Source organism: Mustelus asterias, chromosome 5, assembly GCF_964213995.1.
Source record: "Mustelus asterias chromosome 5, sMusAst1.hap1.1, whole genome shotgun sequence".
Taxonomy (NCBI): Eukaryota; Metazoa; Chordata; class Chondrichthyes; order Carcharhiniformes; family Triakidae; genus Mustelus; species Mustelus asterias.
This window is the reverse complement of record NC_135805.1, coordinates 94,390,641-94,406,273: the sequence shown is the minus strand read 5'-3', so window position 1 is coordinate 94,406,273 and position 15,633 is coordinate 94,390,641. Positions and strand designations below refer to the sequence as shown.

The 15,633-nt window shown below is 41.7% G+C and overlaps 1 protein-coding gene across 10 annotated transcripts in view; it reads left to right on the top strand.

Moving 5' to 3' along the window:
- The first annotated feature begins 391 nt into the window (after positions 1-391).
- LOC144493700 (pumilio homolog 2-like) overlaps positions 392-15,633 on the top strand; it is a 136,103-nt gene continuing 120,861 nt past the window's right edge. For 6 of the 10 annotated variants that reach the window (XR_013497774.1, XM_078213064.1, XM_078213063.1 and 3 more), the window contains exon 1: positions 392-756. Coding sequence is in view for 9 of the 10 variants with exons in the window: in XM_078213064.1 (XP_078069190.1) it covers positions 433-756 (324 nt within the window). In the remaining variant the exon portion in view is untranslated. The remainder of the gene's footprint in view (positions 757-15,633) is intronic. The other 4 variants (XM_078213069.1, XM_078213067.1, XM_078213061.1 and 1 more) reach the window with 1 other exon arrangement.

The window sequence follows — 15,633 nt, the reverse complement described above, 5'->3', positions numbered from 1 at the left end:
TGTGTGTGTGTGTGGAGGGGGTTTGTGTGTGTGTGTGGGGGGGGGTTTGTGTGTGTGTGTGGGGTGGGGTTTGTGTGTGTGTGTGGGGGGGGTTTGTGTGTGTGTGTGGGGGGGTTTGTGTTTGTGTGTGTGGGGGGGGGTTTGTGTTTGTGTGTGTGTGGGGGGGGTTTGTGTTTGTATGTGTGTGTGGGGGGGGGGCGTTAGTCATAGAAATCATAGAATCATAGAAACCCTACAGTGCAGAAGGAGGCCATTTGGCCCATCGAGTCTGCACCGACCGCAACCCCACCCAGGCGTTAACCCCATAGTGTGTATGTGGGGGTGGGGTTTAGCGTGTATGTGTGTGTGTGTGTGTGTGGGGGGGGGGGTGTTGTGCTGGATCCAGCCTCATGGCTCAGACCCTGGTCTGTTTCTCTCACAGGTTGTCGTGGAATGAATATTCCATGTGTCCTCCTGGGGATGAATGAAGTGTCCTGGCAGCAGGACGCGGCTCGGATGATGCATGGAGGAGGAGGCGGCGGCGGCGGGATGCTTCCGGACGGTGGAGGTGGAATGGTGTTGAGCGCGGCGGCGGCCTCGGGAGCAGCCCCGAACATAGCCTCCAACAACCCCGGAGTCCAGCCCCCTCTCAGCGGCCGCTCTCAGGACGACGCCACCGTGGGTTATTTCTTCCAGAGACAGCCAGGGGAACAACTGGGCGGCTACTCGAGCAAACACCGCTGGCCCACGGGGGATGGAGCCCATATGGAACATCAGGTGGGTTCTCTCGAGTTCAGATCCTCCTTTCCTGCTGGAACGCACCCCGCTGCAAAACACTCCTATCCCTTCCTCAGAATTTAAAATGGAGCTGTCTGCACTATTTTCTATTAGCATGTTACCAACTTTTTATGCTTTGGGTGTGGTCTGTGAAAAAAACTTTTGGGATGGCTGGCTGTTTCTATGTAAGTTTGGCAGTATTGTTTGTTATTGTTCTCTGTTTGCATCCTTCTGCAAAGGTAGTAAAACAAAAGCAGTTTGTTTTAGGTGTTGCACGTTGGCTAGTCCATGTTAAGTTCTCAGCATCTGGATGTATAAATAACCTTTTAAATATTGTTTATTTTTGCAACGTTCAATTATAAAATTTGAAGCAGCTTTTTGCCATTGTATCTTGTATTCTCCCTGCTTTGATTCTAATCAAAATGGTGTATTTAAATCATCTTATTTACATATAGTTTTACGAGGGCTCCATTTTTTCACCTGAATGGCAATATTCTACCTTAAGCCAGTTGATGATTCTGATGATATGTAGCACTGTAATATTTTTTGATTTTGCAAAATCTTCCAATATCAGTTATCAAAAATTCTAAGCACTAATTCTTTTGCAGTGTGGCCTTTTTACACATTGTTAAACTACCAGTCTTTTTTATTCTTTTATGGGATGTGAATGTTGCTGGCACGGCTAGCATTTGTTGTCAATCCTTAAGTGGCCTTGAGAAGGTGATGGTGCGCCACCTTCTTGAACTGCTGCAGTCCATTTGGTGCAGGTAGACACACAGAGCTATTGGCAAAGAGAATTTTAGGATTTTAACCCAACAACAGTGAAGAAACACACAAATTCCAGATCAGGGTGGTGTGTGGCCAGGAGGGGAACTTGCAGGTGATGCTGCCTGGGCCTGCTGCTCTGCACCATCAGGATGGTAGAGGTTGCAGGTTTGGAAAGTACTGTCAAAGGAAGCTTGCCGAGTTACGATTCTTTTAAATATTTGGAAATTCAACTTGAGCTATTTTTTTTAGAGCATTTGTTGCTAGATCAGGTTTAGAAACTAAAGCCAGAATATACACAACCATTTAAAAATTGTGATACTAGTACGGGTGTGCTTGGTTTTGCAGTGTTGCAATGTGTACTTTTTGTGAAGCTGTCAGTTTTCACTTGATTTGATTTATTGTCACATGTATTAGCAGACAGTGAAAAGTATTGTTTCTTGCGTGCTATACAGACAAAACATACCGTTCATAGAGAAGGAAACGTGAGAGTGCAGAATGTAGTGTTACAGTCATAGCTAGGGTGTAGAGAAAGATCAACTTAATGCAAGGTAGGTCCATTCAAGTGACAGCAGCAGGGAAGAAGCTGTTCTTGAGTCGGTTGGTATGTGACCTCAGACTTTTGTATCTTTTTCCTGACGGAAGAAGGTGGAAGAGGGAATGTCCGGGGTGTGTGGGGTTCTTAATTATGCTGGCTGCTTTGTCGAGGCAGCGGGAAGTGTAGACAGAGTCAACGGATGGGAGGCTGGAGAGTGTGATGGATTGGGCTACGTTCACGATCTTTTGTAGTTCCTTGTGGTCTTGGTCTGAGCAGAAGCCATACCAAGCTGTGATACAACCAGAAAGAATGCTTTCTATGGTGCATCTGTAAAAGTTGGTGAGAGCCATAGCTAACATGCCAAATTTCCTTAGTCTTCTGAGAAAGTATAGGCGTTGGTGGGCTTTCTTAACTATAATGTCGGCATGGGGGACCAGGATAGGTTGTTGGTGATCTGGACACCTAAAAACTTGAAGCTCTCGACCCTTTCTACTTCACTTGAGGAAATTATTAATTAGGGTGGAGTTGACTGCTTTGTATTACATTTTAAAGGAGATATAATGAATGGGCAGAGTGTTTAACTTGCATTTATACAGTTTTATGATTATGATTACTCTTTTGAAAAGGGTCTCTGAAAGGAGAAGAAAGCAATTCAAGTATTTTGAAGTGTTTTTGTGTTTTGTAAATAAAATACTTCCTGTGTGTCAGGTTTTGCATGTGCAGATTACTGTATAGTAGAGATATCTAACCGACAGCTGGTGGGCCATGTGTTGGCTATGAAGCCCTCATCCTCCCTCTTGCAGCCTTCTAAAACAGATGACCAGATTCATACCTTTGTGTATATTCCTTGTTTTTTTTGTCTTGCACATCTTATGCTGGTGCTGTTTTCATTTCTGAGAATACAAAATGTCATATGTGAATCTGATGCTGGTATTTATATTAAATCTACTTATTTTGTGACAGCCAACCTACTGTTCCTGATCCACAAATATGTTGCAGGGGTAAGGGAACTGAATTTAACAATGTAAACAGGGAGTCAGTTTACAGGCACCTTTCTCCCAGAATCCAAACAAAAGCTTTTGCATAAGTGTGGCTTGCTAATTGTTTCAAAAAGACAAGGGTTTGGACAGCCAAGATGTAAATAGTATGGCAGATTTTTTTGATGCGAGTAGATAACAGAATTTTTGTGATTTTCATAATTTTAGGTGCTATTTTATTTGATAAAAGGAAAATTGATCTTAGAGTCGTAAGCAATTTTATATGTCTGTACTTAGAACACATTGTGAACCATGTTCCTTTATGCCATTTTGGCCTCTTTTTTTTTGTCTGTTGATTATGAATAGGAAGAACCTATTGATATCTGCAGATAAACAAACCCCCCCCTCCCCCACTGCATTTTCATGCTTTGAAGGCTTCCTCAATATCATGTCTCTTTCAAGTATCCTGTTTTGAAATATTCCAAATAAATTAGAGTAAAGTCATTACATATTGATAACATATTGATTACATACTGTTATCAGTGTAAGTCCGAAAGACACAGGTTTGAACAAATAAAACTGACAGCTAGTTAGCTGTCCACCTGGAATGCAGTGGTAACCGCGATTTTCATTTCTGTTAAAACCCTCTTAAAACTCTCACCACCAACAATAAGTGCAAGGAGTTCATAGAACTTTTGTCACTAAAATGGAGACCATTTGACCAGCAGCCTGTGTTGCTTCCCTCGCTCGGTCACATAATGATATTAGGGCAGTTAAAAGCTAGAAGAGCTCGATTTTAAAGAGCATTTTTAAAGGAGCAAAGTGAGATAAAATGTTTAGGGAGAGAATTTCAGTGGTCCGTGCCGAGGCAACTGAAGGTGTGGTCACCAATTGTGGAACAGTTAAATTCAGGGATGCTTAAGAGGCCAGAATTCAATGAGTGCGGGGATCTCAGTTGTGCAACTGGAGGAGATTACTGAGTTAGAGAGGAGGGAAGTCATGAAGGGGTTTGAAAACAAGAATGAGAATTTTAAAATTGAGGCATTGTTTGACTGGGAGCCAGTGTAGGTCTGTGAACATGGGTGATGGGTTAATGGGACTTGGAGTAAGGGCACTGGCAAGAGTTTTGAATAATCCTCAAATTTAGTTTCATAATGGTCCTGTGAAGCACCTTGGGACCTTTTATTATGTTAAAGGCTCTATATAAATGCAAGTTAAGATAAAATTGTTCAACTATCCTTATGTGTAATTTAAGTTCTGTTTGCTGAAGAGGGAGTTTTCATGGGATATCAGATAATTCTGTAATTTGTGTAAATCTGCAACCGTCTTGATGAAGTACTACTTTATTGTGAACCAAGGAAAACTTGCTGTATTTAGGGAACTACTGTATACTTGTACCATTTGCAGCAGAGAACTTAAAGCCAGATTATAAGATCAGTATTTGTACTTTGGTGAAGCTGAACCCATTATTTAACATGCAGACTGGTTTTAGAAAAATCTGCTTTCTTTTCCGAACCCTCAAACATTGCTTTAGTCTGTACATATGAACCTAGGTATTACAGTACTTGTGTGCATTGAATCCTGCTGTTACTACTATGTTGTGCTTAAAGTTTAGACCTGCGATGTTGTGACAAAGTTGTGTAATATGGTGAAAGATGAAAAACAAAAAATATGTTGACTTCCAAACTGCTGAATAGAGCTGCTTCTGTATAGTGCTAGTGGCACGGACTCCCAGCCTAGATGTTGTGCAGCCAGCTGCAGTTCGATAGTAAATGTGGAATTTGCCATGACTGACAGCTGGTGGCTTAATTTTTGCCAGATCTTCTGATGATCATAGGTTGCATATGAATGGCAGACCTGATGGGACATAGTTCTAGGTTTAAGCTCAGTGAATCTTCCTCTGCTATATAAACCTTATAGTTGATTTTAAAGATTCTTGTTCAGTTTGGATTCTGGGAAGCTCATTTCCATAAGGTGGCTTTGAAATGCCTGCCTCTAAGTCTTCATTCATTTGTAAAACCAAGTTTTCCACAAGTCAGTAGTTCTATCATAAGGGTGTTGAATTTAGGAAAAAACCTTGGATTTATGTACACACATTCATGTCCTCTGAGCACCCTCAAGGTCTACACAGCTGTTGAAATATTTTAAAGTCCAGTCATTATCAAAGGCAAATTCACAGCTATGTCTGTCATGTAGGAATAAGTTAAGTCGCTAGATAAGCAAAGAGTTGGCATAAATGGGCCTTTTTCTGATTGACAGTCAGGCATCTGTGCTAGGACCCCAACTGTTCACATTATATATTAATGATTTAGAAGAGGGAACTGAATGTATTATCTCCAAATTTGCAGATGATAAAAAGTTAGGTGGGAGGGTGAGCTGTGGGAAGGATGCAGAGATCTTCAGCATGATTTGGACAGGTTGAGTGTGTGGGCACATGCATGGCAGATGCAGTGTAATGTGGATAAATGTGAGGTTATCCACTTTGGTCGCAATAATAGGAAGACAGATTATTGCTTGAATGGGTGTAAATTGAGAGAGGTGGATACTCAACAAGACCTTGGAGTCCTCGTGGATCAGTCGGTGAAAGTAAGCACGCAGGTGCAACAGGCAGTAAGGAAGGCAAATGGTATGTTGGCCTTCATAGCGAGAGGATTTGAGTATAGGGATGTTTGTATAGGGTGTTGGTGAGGCACATCTGGAGTATTGTGTGCAATTTTGGTGTCCTATTCTGAAAAAGGAGGGAGTACAGCGAAAGTTTACCAGGCTGATTCTTGGGATGGCAAGTCTGTCATATGAGGAGAGACTAAATCAGATAGGATTATATTCATTGGAGTTTAGAAGAGTGAGAGGAGATCTCATAGAAACTTAAAATTCTAACAGGGTTAGACAGGGCAGATTCAGAAAGAATGTTCCTAATCGTGGGGGAGTCCAGAACTAGGGGTCATAATTTGAGGATAAGGGGTAAACCTTTTAGAATTGAGGTGTGGAGAAATTTCTTCACCCAGAGGGTGGTGAACGTGTGAAATTCACTACCACAGAATGTAGTTAAGGCGAAAATGTTGTCTGATTTTAAGGGGAAATTAGATATAGCTCTTGGGGCTAAAGGGATCAAAGAATGTGGGGAGAAGGGGGATCAGGATATTGAATTTGATGATCAGCCATGATCAAAATGAATGGCAGAGCAGGCTCGAAGGGTCAAATGGCCTACTCCTCCTTCTAGTTTCTTTGTTTCTATCTCTCCCTGTGTTATTGTTTGAGAGTTAGATATTAGTCTGGGCATTTCGCAATGCAAATGCCCTGAGGCAACTTAAAGATGCTGGTCTTCCAGAATTAAATATAAAGTTGCTTGTAACAAGTAAAACACCTGAACTTTGGGAGGAAGGCAAAAAAGCCAAATGATCCAAAAGACCATTCCAAAGCCAACCCACATCTGTACTTATTGTGTAGTAAAAATGTAAATGTGATTGGCTTAAATCATCCGAGAGTTAAGATATTGAATTATTTATATAAATTACTTAATTTGTTTGTAGCCTTGCATAACAGTAAAGTACATAGAGATTAGCAAGAATAAGTATGAATTGACTATTTCACTTGGTTAAGCATTGTGGCACGCATCTTGGTTATATAGTCCACTTTCAATCCCTCTTCATAAACCAATTTTAAGAAAAAATAGCAATATAACCCTTGTATTCAAACTGCTTTTATCATCAGTGATTTCATCTGAGTGCAGTAATGTTCAAAATGATGATCTGAGACAGCCAGAGTTTGGACGGGTGAAATCAACAACTATTATAATATAATTTTCTTAATGACATATTGACCTACACTGGTTCCTGATTTGCTAAAACCTAATTTTTTTGAAATTCTCACCCTAGTGTTCAAATCAGCCCTACAAGATTCCAAGAGTTCTCTGTTCCTTAATTCTGACCTCTTGTGCATCCCCACTTATTTTGCCTCATCAATGGTGGCCATGGCTTCAGCTGTCAAGGCCCCAAGTTCTACAATTCCTTCCGTAAATTAGTTCACTTTTTCTCCGTTAAGGTGCCCCTTAAAACTAACTCTTTGGCCAGATTTTTAGTTGCCTGCCCTAATATGCCTTTTTTTGGCTTTGTCAATGTTTGGCTGATTACAAGCCTATAAATCCCTCTAGAACATTTGCATTAAAGGCAAATTGCAATCATTATGTTTCATTGAATTCTGAGTTGGGAATGAAAGCTACATATTTTCCCCCTTTTGCATAAAGCACAACACAATCTGAATTACAGAGGAACTTTCATGGACTATTGGTATACATAAAATAGACCATTTGATGGTCATCAAGTTAACCAAAACTTTATTCCGTGAAGAATTAAACATTGTAACCTGTAAGTTTCTGAATAAATTCAGTGATTTAAAAAAAATTATATATAATTTGCAGGGCAATAATTTGTTAGATGTCAGTTGCTTTTAAATTGGGCGAGAACTATAATTGTTCTGGCACTTCCTAAAGCGGAGATTGCACATAGCCTCCTGCCATCTGAATGTTAAACAATTTGGGTTTGCTAAAACTGGTGACTTCAATATTCCTAAAGCACTTGGATTTTATTCTTGACCTGCTGTTGCATTATGCAGATCTAGAAGTCATTGATGTGTTGTTGGTTTTTAGAGGGCTCGAGCAGTTTTATATTTGACCAATTTGAAGAGATTGCTCATTGGGAGCTGACAACACAAGTGCACGAAAAACAGTTGACTGAAATATGAATGTTTAAAATTCTCATTTGCTGTCTGATATAATTAATTTGACATCACTTTAAGATGAGATGTGAACTTTGCAGAGTATATTTTTGAATTTTGCCACAGAAGTGATTGTGAATATTGATAGTGAATATTGTTGTTGATGTATGCAGTGGCTGATTAATACATAAAATAAGTTAACCTGGAAATATTATAGTGAAACTTCGATCATGCAACAGAATGGAACAAACTGGGTCAATATCCTGGAATTTCCTACTTAATACTATTGTGGAAGCATTACCATTGCAGAAACTGTAGCAATTCAAACAAAATGTCCACTTCTGTCTCCAGACAACTAGAGATGGTCTATGGATATGGCCATATCAACTCAAACCATATTGGAACTCTTTAAGTCAAAACGTGGAATATGTTACAAATGAAGATATCTGAACTTTGTTCTCCAGTGCCCTGCATGCCTGATGCACTAGAAAGAAGATTCTTAGTTGCTGTTGCCAAACACCAATCAATGGTATTTTGCATTTGTTTCCTTGCAAGATATGTGGGTGCACAGTGGTTAGCGCTGCTGCCTCTCAGCGCCAGAGACCTGGGTTCGATTCCAGGTGACTGTGTAAAGTTTGCATGTTCTCTTTGTGCCTGTGTGGGTTTCCTCCGGGTTCTGAGTTTTCTCTCACTTTACAACGTTGTGCAGGTAGGGTGAATTAACCATAGAAACATGAAAATTGAAGCAGGAGTAGGCCATTCGGCCCTTCATGCCTGCTCCGCCATTCATTTTGATCATGGCTGATCATCAAATTCAATACCCTGATCCCCCTTCTTCCCCATATCCCTTGATCTCATAAGCCCCAAGAGCTATATCTAATTTCTTCTTGAAATCAGACAATGTTTTGGCCTCAACTACATTCTGTGGTAGTGAATTCCACACATTCACCACTGTCTGGGTGAAGAAATTTCTCCTCACCTCAGTTCTAAAAGGTTTACCCCTTATCCTCAAACTATGATCTCTCGTTCTGGACTCCCCCATTGGGAACGTCCTTTCTGAATCCACCCTATCTAACCCTGTTAGAATTTTGTAAGTTTCTATGAGATCCCCTCTCTCTCTTTTGAAATCCAGTGAATATAATCCTAACCGACTTTGTCTCCCCTCATATGACAGACCTGCCATCCCAAGAATCAGCCTGGTAAACCTTTGCTGGGCTCCCTCTATAGCAATGACATCCTTTCTCAGCTAAGGACACCAAAACTGCACACACTGTTCCAGATGTGGCCTCACCAATGCCCTATACAATTGCAGCAAAACATCCCTGTATTCAAATCCTCTCGCTATGAAGGCTAACATACCATTTGCCTCCTTTACTGCCTGCTGTACCTGCGTGCTTACTTTCACCGACTGATCCACAAGGACTTCAAGGTCTTGTTGAGTATCCACCTCTCTCAATATACACCCATTCAAGCAATAATCTATCTTCCTATTACTGCTACCAAAGTGGATAACCTCACATTTATCCACATTATACTCCATCTGCTATGCCGATGCCTATACATTCAGCCTGTTCAAATCGTGCTGAAGCATCTCTGTGTCCTCCTCACAGCTCACCCTCCCACCCAACTTTGTATCATCTGCAAATTTGGAGATAAAACATTCATTCAGTTCCCTCTTCCAAATCATTAATATATAATGTGAACAGTTGGGGTCCTAGCACAGATCCCTGTGGAACCCCACTAGTCACTGATTGTCAATCAGAAAATGACCCATTTATGCCAACTCTTTGCTTCCTATCTGTTGGCCAGCTTTCTATCCATCTCAAGACATTATCTGCAATCCCAAGTGCTTTAACTTTACGTAGTCTGTTATGTGAGACCTTGTTGAAAGTGTAAATAATTCACATCAAATAAACCACTAACTTTACATAGTAGTCTGTTATGTGAGACCTTATTGAAAGCGTTCTGAAAGTCTAAATAAACCACATCCACAGGCTCTCCTCGGTCAACTCTACTAGTTACATCCTCAAAGAATTCCAGTGGATTCATCAAGCATGATTTCCTTTTTGTAAATCCATGCTGTCTTTGTCTAAAGGTACCACTGCCTTCAAAATGCTGAGTTATGAAATCCTTGATAATAGACTCTAGCACCTTCCCCAATACCGACGTTAGGCTCACTGGTCTATCGTTCCCTGTTTTCTCTCTACCTCCCTTTTTGAATAGTGGGCTTACGTGAGCTATCCTCCAATCTGTACAAACTATCCTAGAGTCCAAAGAATTTTGGAAAATAACCCCCAGTGGATCTGCGCCGCTTCCTTAAACACTTTGGGATGAAGATTATCAGGACCTGGAGATTTAGCCACCTTCAATCCCATAAATTTCCCCAAACCATTTCTCTACTAAATTGCCTCATAGTGTCTAAAGGTTAGGGGATTAGCCAGTGCAGACTCAGGGCCGAATGGCCTCCATCTACACTGTAGGTAGACACTCTATATGCACTGTTTCAACTCTTTAAGCAACCTGTGCAAAATCACAGTTAAACAACTTCGCTGTAAGTATCAGTGCCATGGCTAGGGTAAGATTAGGGCCAGTCAAGAACAGGAGTGGGAAGTTGTGCGTGGAGTCTGAAGAGATAGGAGAGGCACTAAATGAATATTTTTCGTCAGTATACACACTGGAGAGGGACAGTGTTGTTGAGGGGAGTACTGAGATGCAGGCTGTTGGACTGGATGGAATTGATGTTCATAAGGAGGAGGTGTTAGCAATTCTGGAAAGGGTAAAAATAGATAAGTCCCCTGGGCCGGATGGGATTTATCCTAGGATTCCCTGGGAGGCTAGAGAGGAGATTGCAGAGCCTTTGGCCTTGATCTTTGTGTCGTCATTGTCTACAGGAACAGTGCCAGAAGACTGGAGGATAGCAAATGTTGTCCCCTTGTTCAAGAAGGGGAGTAGGGACAACCCTGGTAATTATAGACCGGTGAGCCTTACTTCTGTTGTGGGCAAAGTATTGGAAAGGATTATAAGAGATAGGATTTATAATCACCTAGAAAGGAATAATTTGATTAGGGATAGTCAGCACGGTTTTGTGAAGGGTAGGTCGTGCCTCACAAACCTTAGAGTTCTTTGAGAAGGTGACCAAAGAGGTGGATGAGGGTAAAGCGGTTGATGTGGTGTATATGGATTTCAGCAAAGCATTTGATAAGGTTCCCCATGGTAAGCTTTTGCAGAAAATACGGACACATGGAATTGAGGGTGATTTAGTGGTTTGGATCAGGAATTGGCTAGCTGTAAGAAAACAAAGGATGGTGGTTGATGGGAAATATTCATCCTGGAGTTCAGTTACTAGTGGTGTACCGCAAGGATCTGTTTTGGGGCCACTGCTGTTTGTCATTTTTATTAATGACTTGGATGAGGGCGTGGAAGGATGGATTAGTAAATTTGCGGATGACACTAAAGTCGGTGGAGTTGTAGACAGTGCGGAGGGAAGTGGCAGGTTACAGAGGGACCTAGATAAGCTGCAGAGCTGGGCTGAGAGGTGGCAAATGGAGTTTAATGCGGAAAAGTGTGAGGTGATTCACTTTGGAAGGAGTAACAGGAATACAGAGTACTGGGCTAATGGTAAGATACTTGGTAGTGTGGATGAACAGAGGGATCTGGGTGTCCATCTGGATAGATCCCTGAAAGTTGGCCACCAGGTTGATAGGGTTGTTAAGGAGTACGGTGTGTTAGCTTTTATTGGTAGAGGGATTGAGTTTCGGAGCCAGGAGGTCATGCTGCAACTGTACAAAACTCTGGTGCGGCCGCATTTGGAGTATTGCGTACAGTTCTGGTCGCCGTATTATAGGAAAGATGTGGAAGTGTTGGAAAGGGTGCAGAGGAGATTTACCAGGATGTTGCCTGGTATGGTGGGAAAATCGTATGAGGAAAGGCTGAGGGGCTTGAGGTTGTTTTCGTTAGAGAGAAGAAGGTTAAGAGGTGACTTAATAGAGGCATACAAGATGATCAGAGGATTAGATAGGGTGGATAGTGAGAGCCTTTTTCCTCGGATGGTGTTGGCTAGCACGAGGGGACATAGCTTTAAATTGAGGGGTGAGAGATATAGGACAGATGTTAGAGGTAGGTTCTTTACTCAGAGTAGTAAGGGCGTGGAATGCCCTGCCTGCAGCAGTGGTGAACTCGTCAACGTTGAGAGCGTTCAAGTGGTTATTGGATAAACATATGGATGATATTGGAATAGTGTAGATTAGAGGGGCTTTAGATTGGTTTCACTGGTCGGCGCAACATCGAGGGCCGAAGGGCCTGTACAGCGCTGTAATGTTCTATGTTCTATGGTTCATCGATGGCATCAGTTGCATCTTTTATGTAAAATTATGGGCATTGTTTCCATGTTTTCCATTCCACCCTGTCCTGCATGTTTGAAGTGGATTATTTTTATTTGTCCATGAGATGTGTGTGTCTCTGGCAAGGCCAGCATTTTTGTGCATCACTAATTGTCCTCGAAAATATGGTGATGAGCTGCTAACTTGTGCTGCTGCAGTCCATGTGGTGTAGGTACAATCAAAGTGCTGTTAGGAAGGGAGTTCTCAGGTATTTGTTCCAACAATAGTGAAAAAATGACAGTAACTCATCTCCTGACTCCCCACAGCCTGTCTACCATCTGCAAGGCACAAGTCAGGGATATGATGGATTGCTCTCCACTTGCCTAACTGAATGTAGGTCCGTCAAAGCTCAAGAAGATGGCACCATCCAGGACAAAAGAGCTTGCTTGATTGGTATCCATCCACCATCTTCAACATTCATACCCTCCACCACCGACACACAATGCCAGCAGTGTGTGCCTTCTGCAAGATGCATTGCAGCAACTCACCAAGGCTCCTTCAACAGCACCTTCTAAACCTGCGACCTTTACTACCCTGAAGGGCAAGAACAGCAGATGTGTGGAACACAACCACCTGCAAATTCCAATCCAAATCTCTCTCAATCCTGACTTGGAATTATACAGCTTTTCCTTCACTGCCACTGATTCAAAATCCTGGAACACCTTCCCAAACAGCACCGTGGGTGTACCTACACTACATGTGCTGCAGTGGTTCAAGAAGGCAGCATACCACCACCTCAAGGCAATTAGGGATGGGCAATAAAAATGCTGGCCAGACTAGCAATGCCCATATCGCTTGATTGAATTAAAAAAAGGCTACATCCAAGTCAGAATGGTGTGTTCCTTGGGAACATCATCACCTGAAAGTTCTTTTGAAGTGCCTTCTGCCCTTGTTCCTCTTGCCCATCTATGTGGTTGAGGTTGTGGGTTTGGAAGAGCCTTGACAAGTTGCTGCAGTGCATCAAACTTGGAATAAAGTGAGCAGAGTATAGCAGGATTACATCGGTTCAGTTTAAAGTTTTGAAGGTTATACATTAGTGTCACAAGTAGCCTTACATTAACACTGCAATGAAGTTACTATGGAAAATCCCCTAGCCACCATGCTCCGGTGCCTATTCGGGTACACTGAGGGAGAATTTAGCATAGCTAATGCACCTAAACACACGTCTTTTGGACTATGGGAGGAAACTGGAGCCCCTGGAGAAAACCCACACAGACACGGGGAGAATGTGCAGACTCCGCACAGTGACTCAAGCTGGGAATTGAAACTGGATCCCTGGTGCTGTGAAGCAGTACTGTGCTGCCCCAGGTAAAAAGCGCAAAGTCTTGAGGTTTTTTAATATAAATATTTTATATTGTCAGATGTCCGGTATGCAGGAATCCTTGATGCACAAAATAGTTCTGAAATTTTATCATATTTTACTGGAAAGCAGTTTTGACTTTGCATAGGAAGTCCAAGATTTCCCTGATCCATAGTCTAGGATGTTACCAAGGTGAAAGAGGACTTGGAATATATGTAGAACTTATAAGTAATGCCAAATTGGGTTTTAAAAGCCTCAAGATCGAGGATGACATTGGACAGTTTTCATATCCTGGACTAAAGATTGAGAACGAGAAGTGATGGTTCTTCTTTTCACTATAGTTTGGATATAGAAAGAAGCTGAATCGTGGAGTGGCTGTGGGTAACCTTGAAAAATGTGAGGAAAGTTTGGATGAGAATTGATAGTATTCATTAAATTGAGACAGGGTTTGGAAACTAGTTGTTGACTAGACTTGGGAGTCAAAAGGAATGATGTCTTTGAAGAATGGAAAGTAGTGAGGTTTCTGTTGCTCTGTTGGTGGGCAGTGAAGAACTCAATAACAATTCAGCTGTTGCACAAGTTCTATAGCAAAGTTGTTTAATTTAGACTGACATCAGAAACAAGAAACGTAGGTATGAATGATGAGTAGAGTTAGCCATTGATAGAAAAGGGAGAAAATGTGAAATCTGCAGATTTCATGAGTTTATGGATCATCAAGTGCACATTTAATTTGAGAAGAAATTAGCTAGCCATAATTTTGGTGGATATTTGCAGGAGATAAATGGGCGAAGTGACAAAGGGGAGAATCATACAACCAGTCATAAGGAATATGCTCATAATTTTACTGCACAAAATGCATGGTGGAAATCTTGCCCTGTTGTGGTACAGTGAAACCTTGCTAACACTTTAGGGAATGGCACCAACCTTTTGATTTCTTTGCAGGTGTCCTGGGCTTTTAATGTCTATTCTTCACTGAGAAACAATTTTGTGCCCTCAATGTAAGTCTCTGTTAGATTCAATGCTTGGTTATGTAGTGCACCACTCTACTCCAGTGGGATAGATCTCTTACCTGGTTTTCCCCCTGTTCCCCAGTGCAATTCTCTCCTACTCTCTAAACCTGCTTGTCCTCGTAACTTCTGCGTTCCCCAGCATTGGAATTACGCAAAGATGTGCTGGGAAATCCCTCTTAGAACTTCCAGGTAAGTGTTTGCACCACAATTGTCCAAAAGCCCTAATTTCCCGAGGGTAATTGTACTGTGCTGGGAAACATCCGACAAAGCGCTTAAAATCACTAACTTCGCATGGTTCATCCAAGGTTGTACCAATAGTTACTCTGAAAATTTAGAAGAAATAAAGCCTCTTCTAATTCCCCAACCCCAGGCCACCACCTTCCCCTATCGCTGACCAGGTCTCTTCTCTACACTCTCACACTTCCTCTCTCTCTCACACTTTTTTGTCTTTCTCTCCCTCTCTCTTTCTCTCTCACACTGGCGCCCGCTCTAGCACAGACCCCCCCCCCCCCCCCCCCCCCCCCCCGCCACCCTCTCACACCCCGCTAAGTTACTGCAGGCTTTAATATTAGGCAATAAATTTGTCTTAGCCGATCTGAGAATTCAGCAGCAAGTATTGTGTGGGAAATAAGATTAAAGAAACAGATGCTCAGAATAAGAAGAGGCGGAATGCATAATAGAATTAGGATAGAAGCAGAAACATTAATCAATGGTTTGTCATGCAGTTAGTGAGGAGTGCTCTTTATGACTGTTCAGCTTGAAGGTCATCAGTGGATGAGCAATGAAGGGGAGACTAAATTCTCCATACATTAAGTTTGTTTTAGGGAATTAAGTTTTTGGTTGAAGGATGTATGTTTGGGGATAAATTCAACCAAACTAATAATTGTGAAAATTTTCAGTAACATTTGACATGCTTGAATTTGGTGAATTTATTATTTTGTATGATGATTGTGCTGTACCACTGCTTGGTGTTGAAGGTTCTTGCTCCTGAGTTCTCATTCAAACCATGGCCATTTTAAGATTTAATATTAAACCTGCAGAAATCTAACTGAGTAGACAGCATAGCATTTTTAAAACTTCTTTCGTGGGATGTGGGTGTTCCTGACAAAACCAGCATTTGGTCCATGTTTAATTTTTCTTGAGCTGGGTGGACTGGTATGCCATTTCAGAGGGCAGTTAACATTGTTTTGGACAT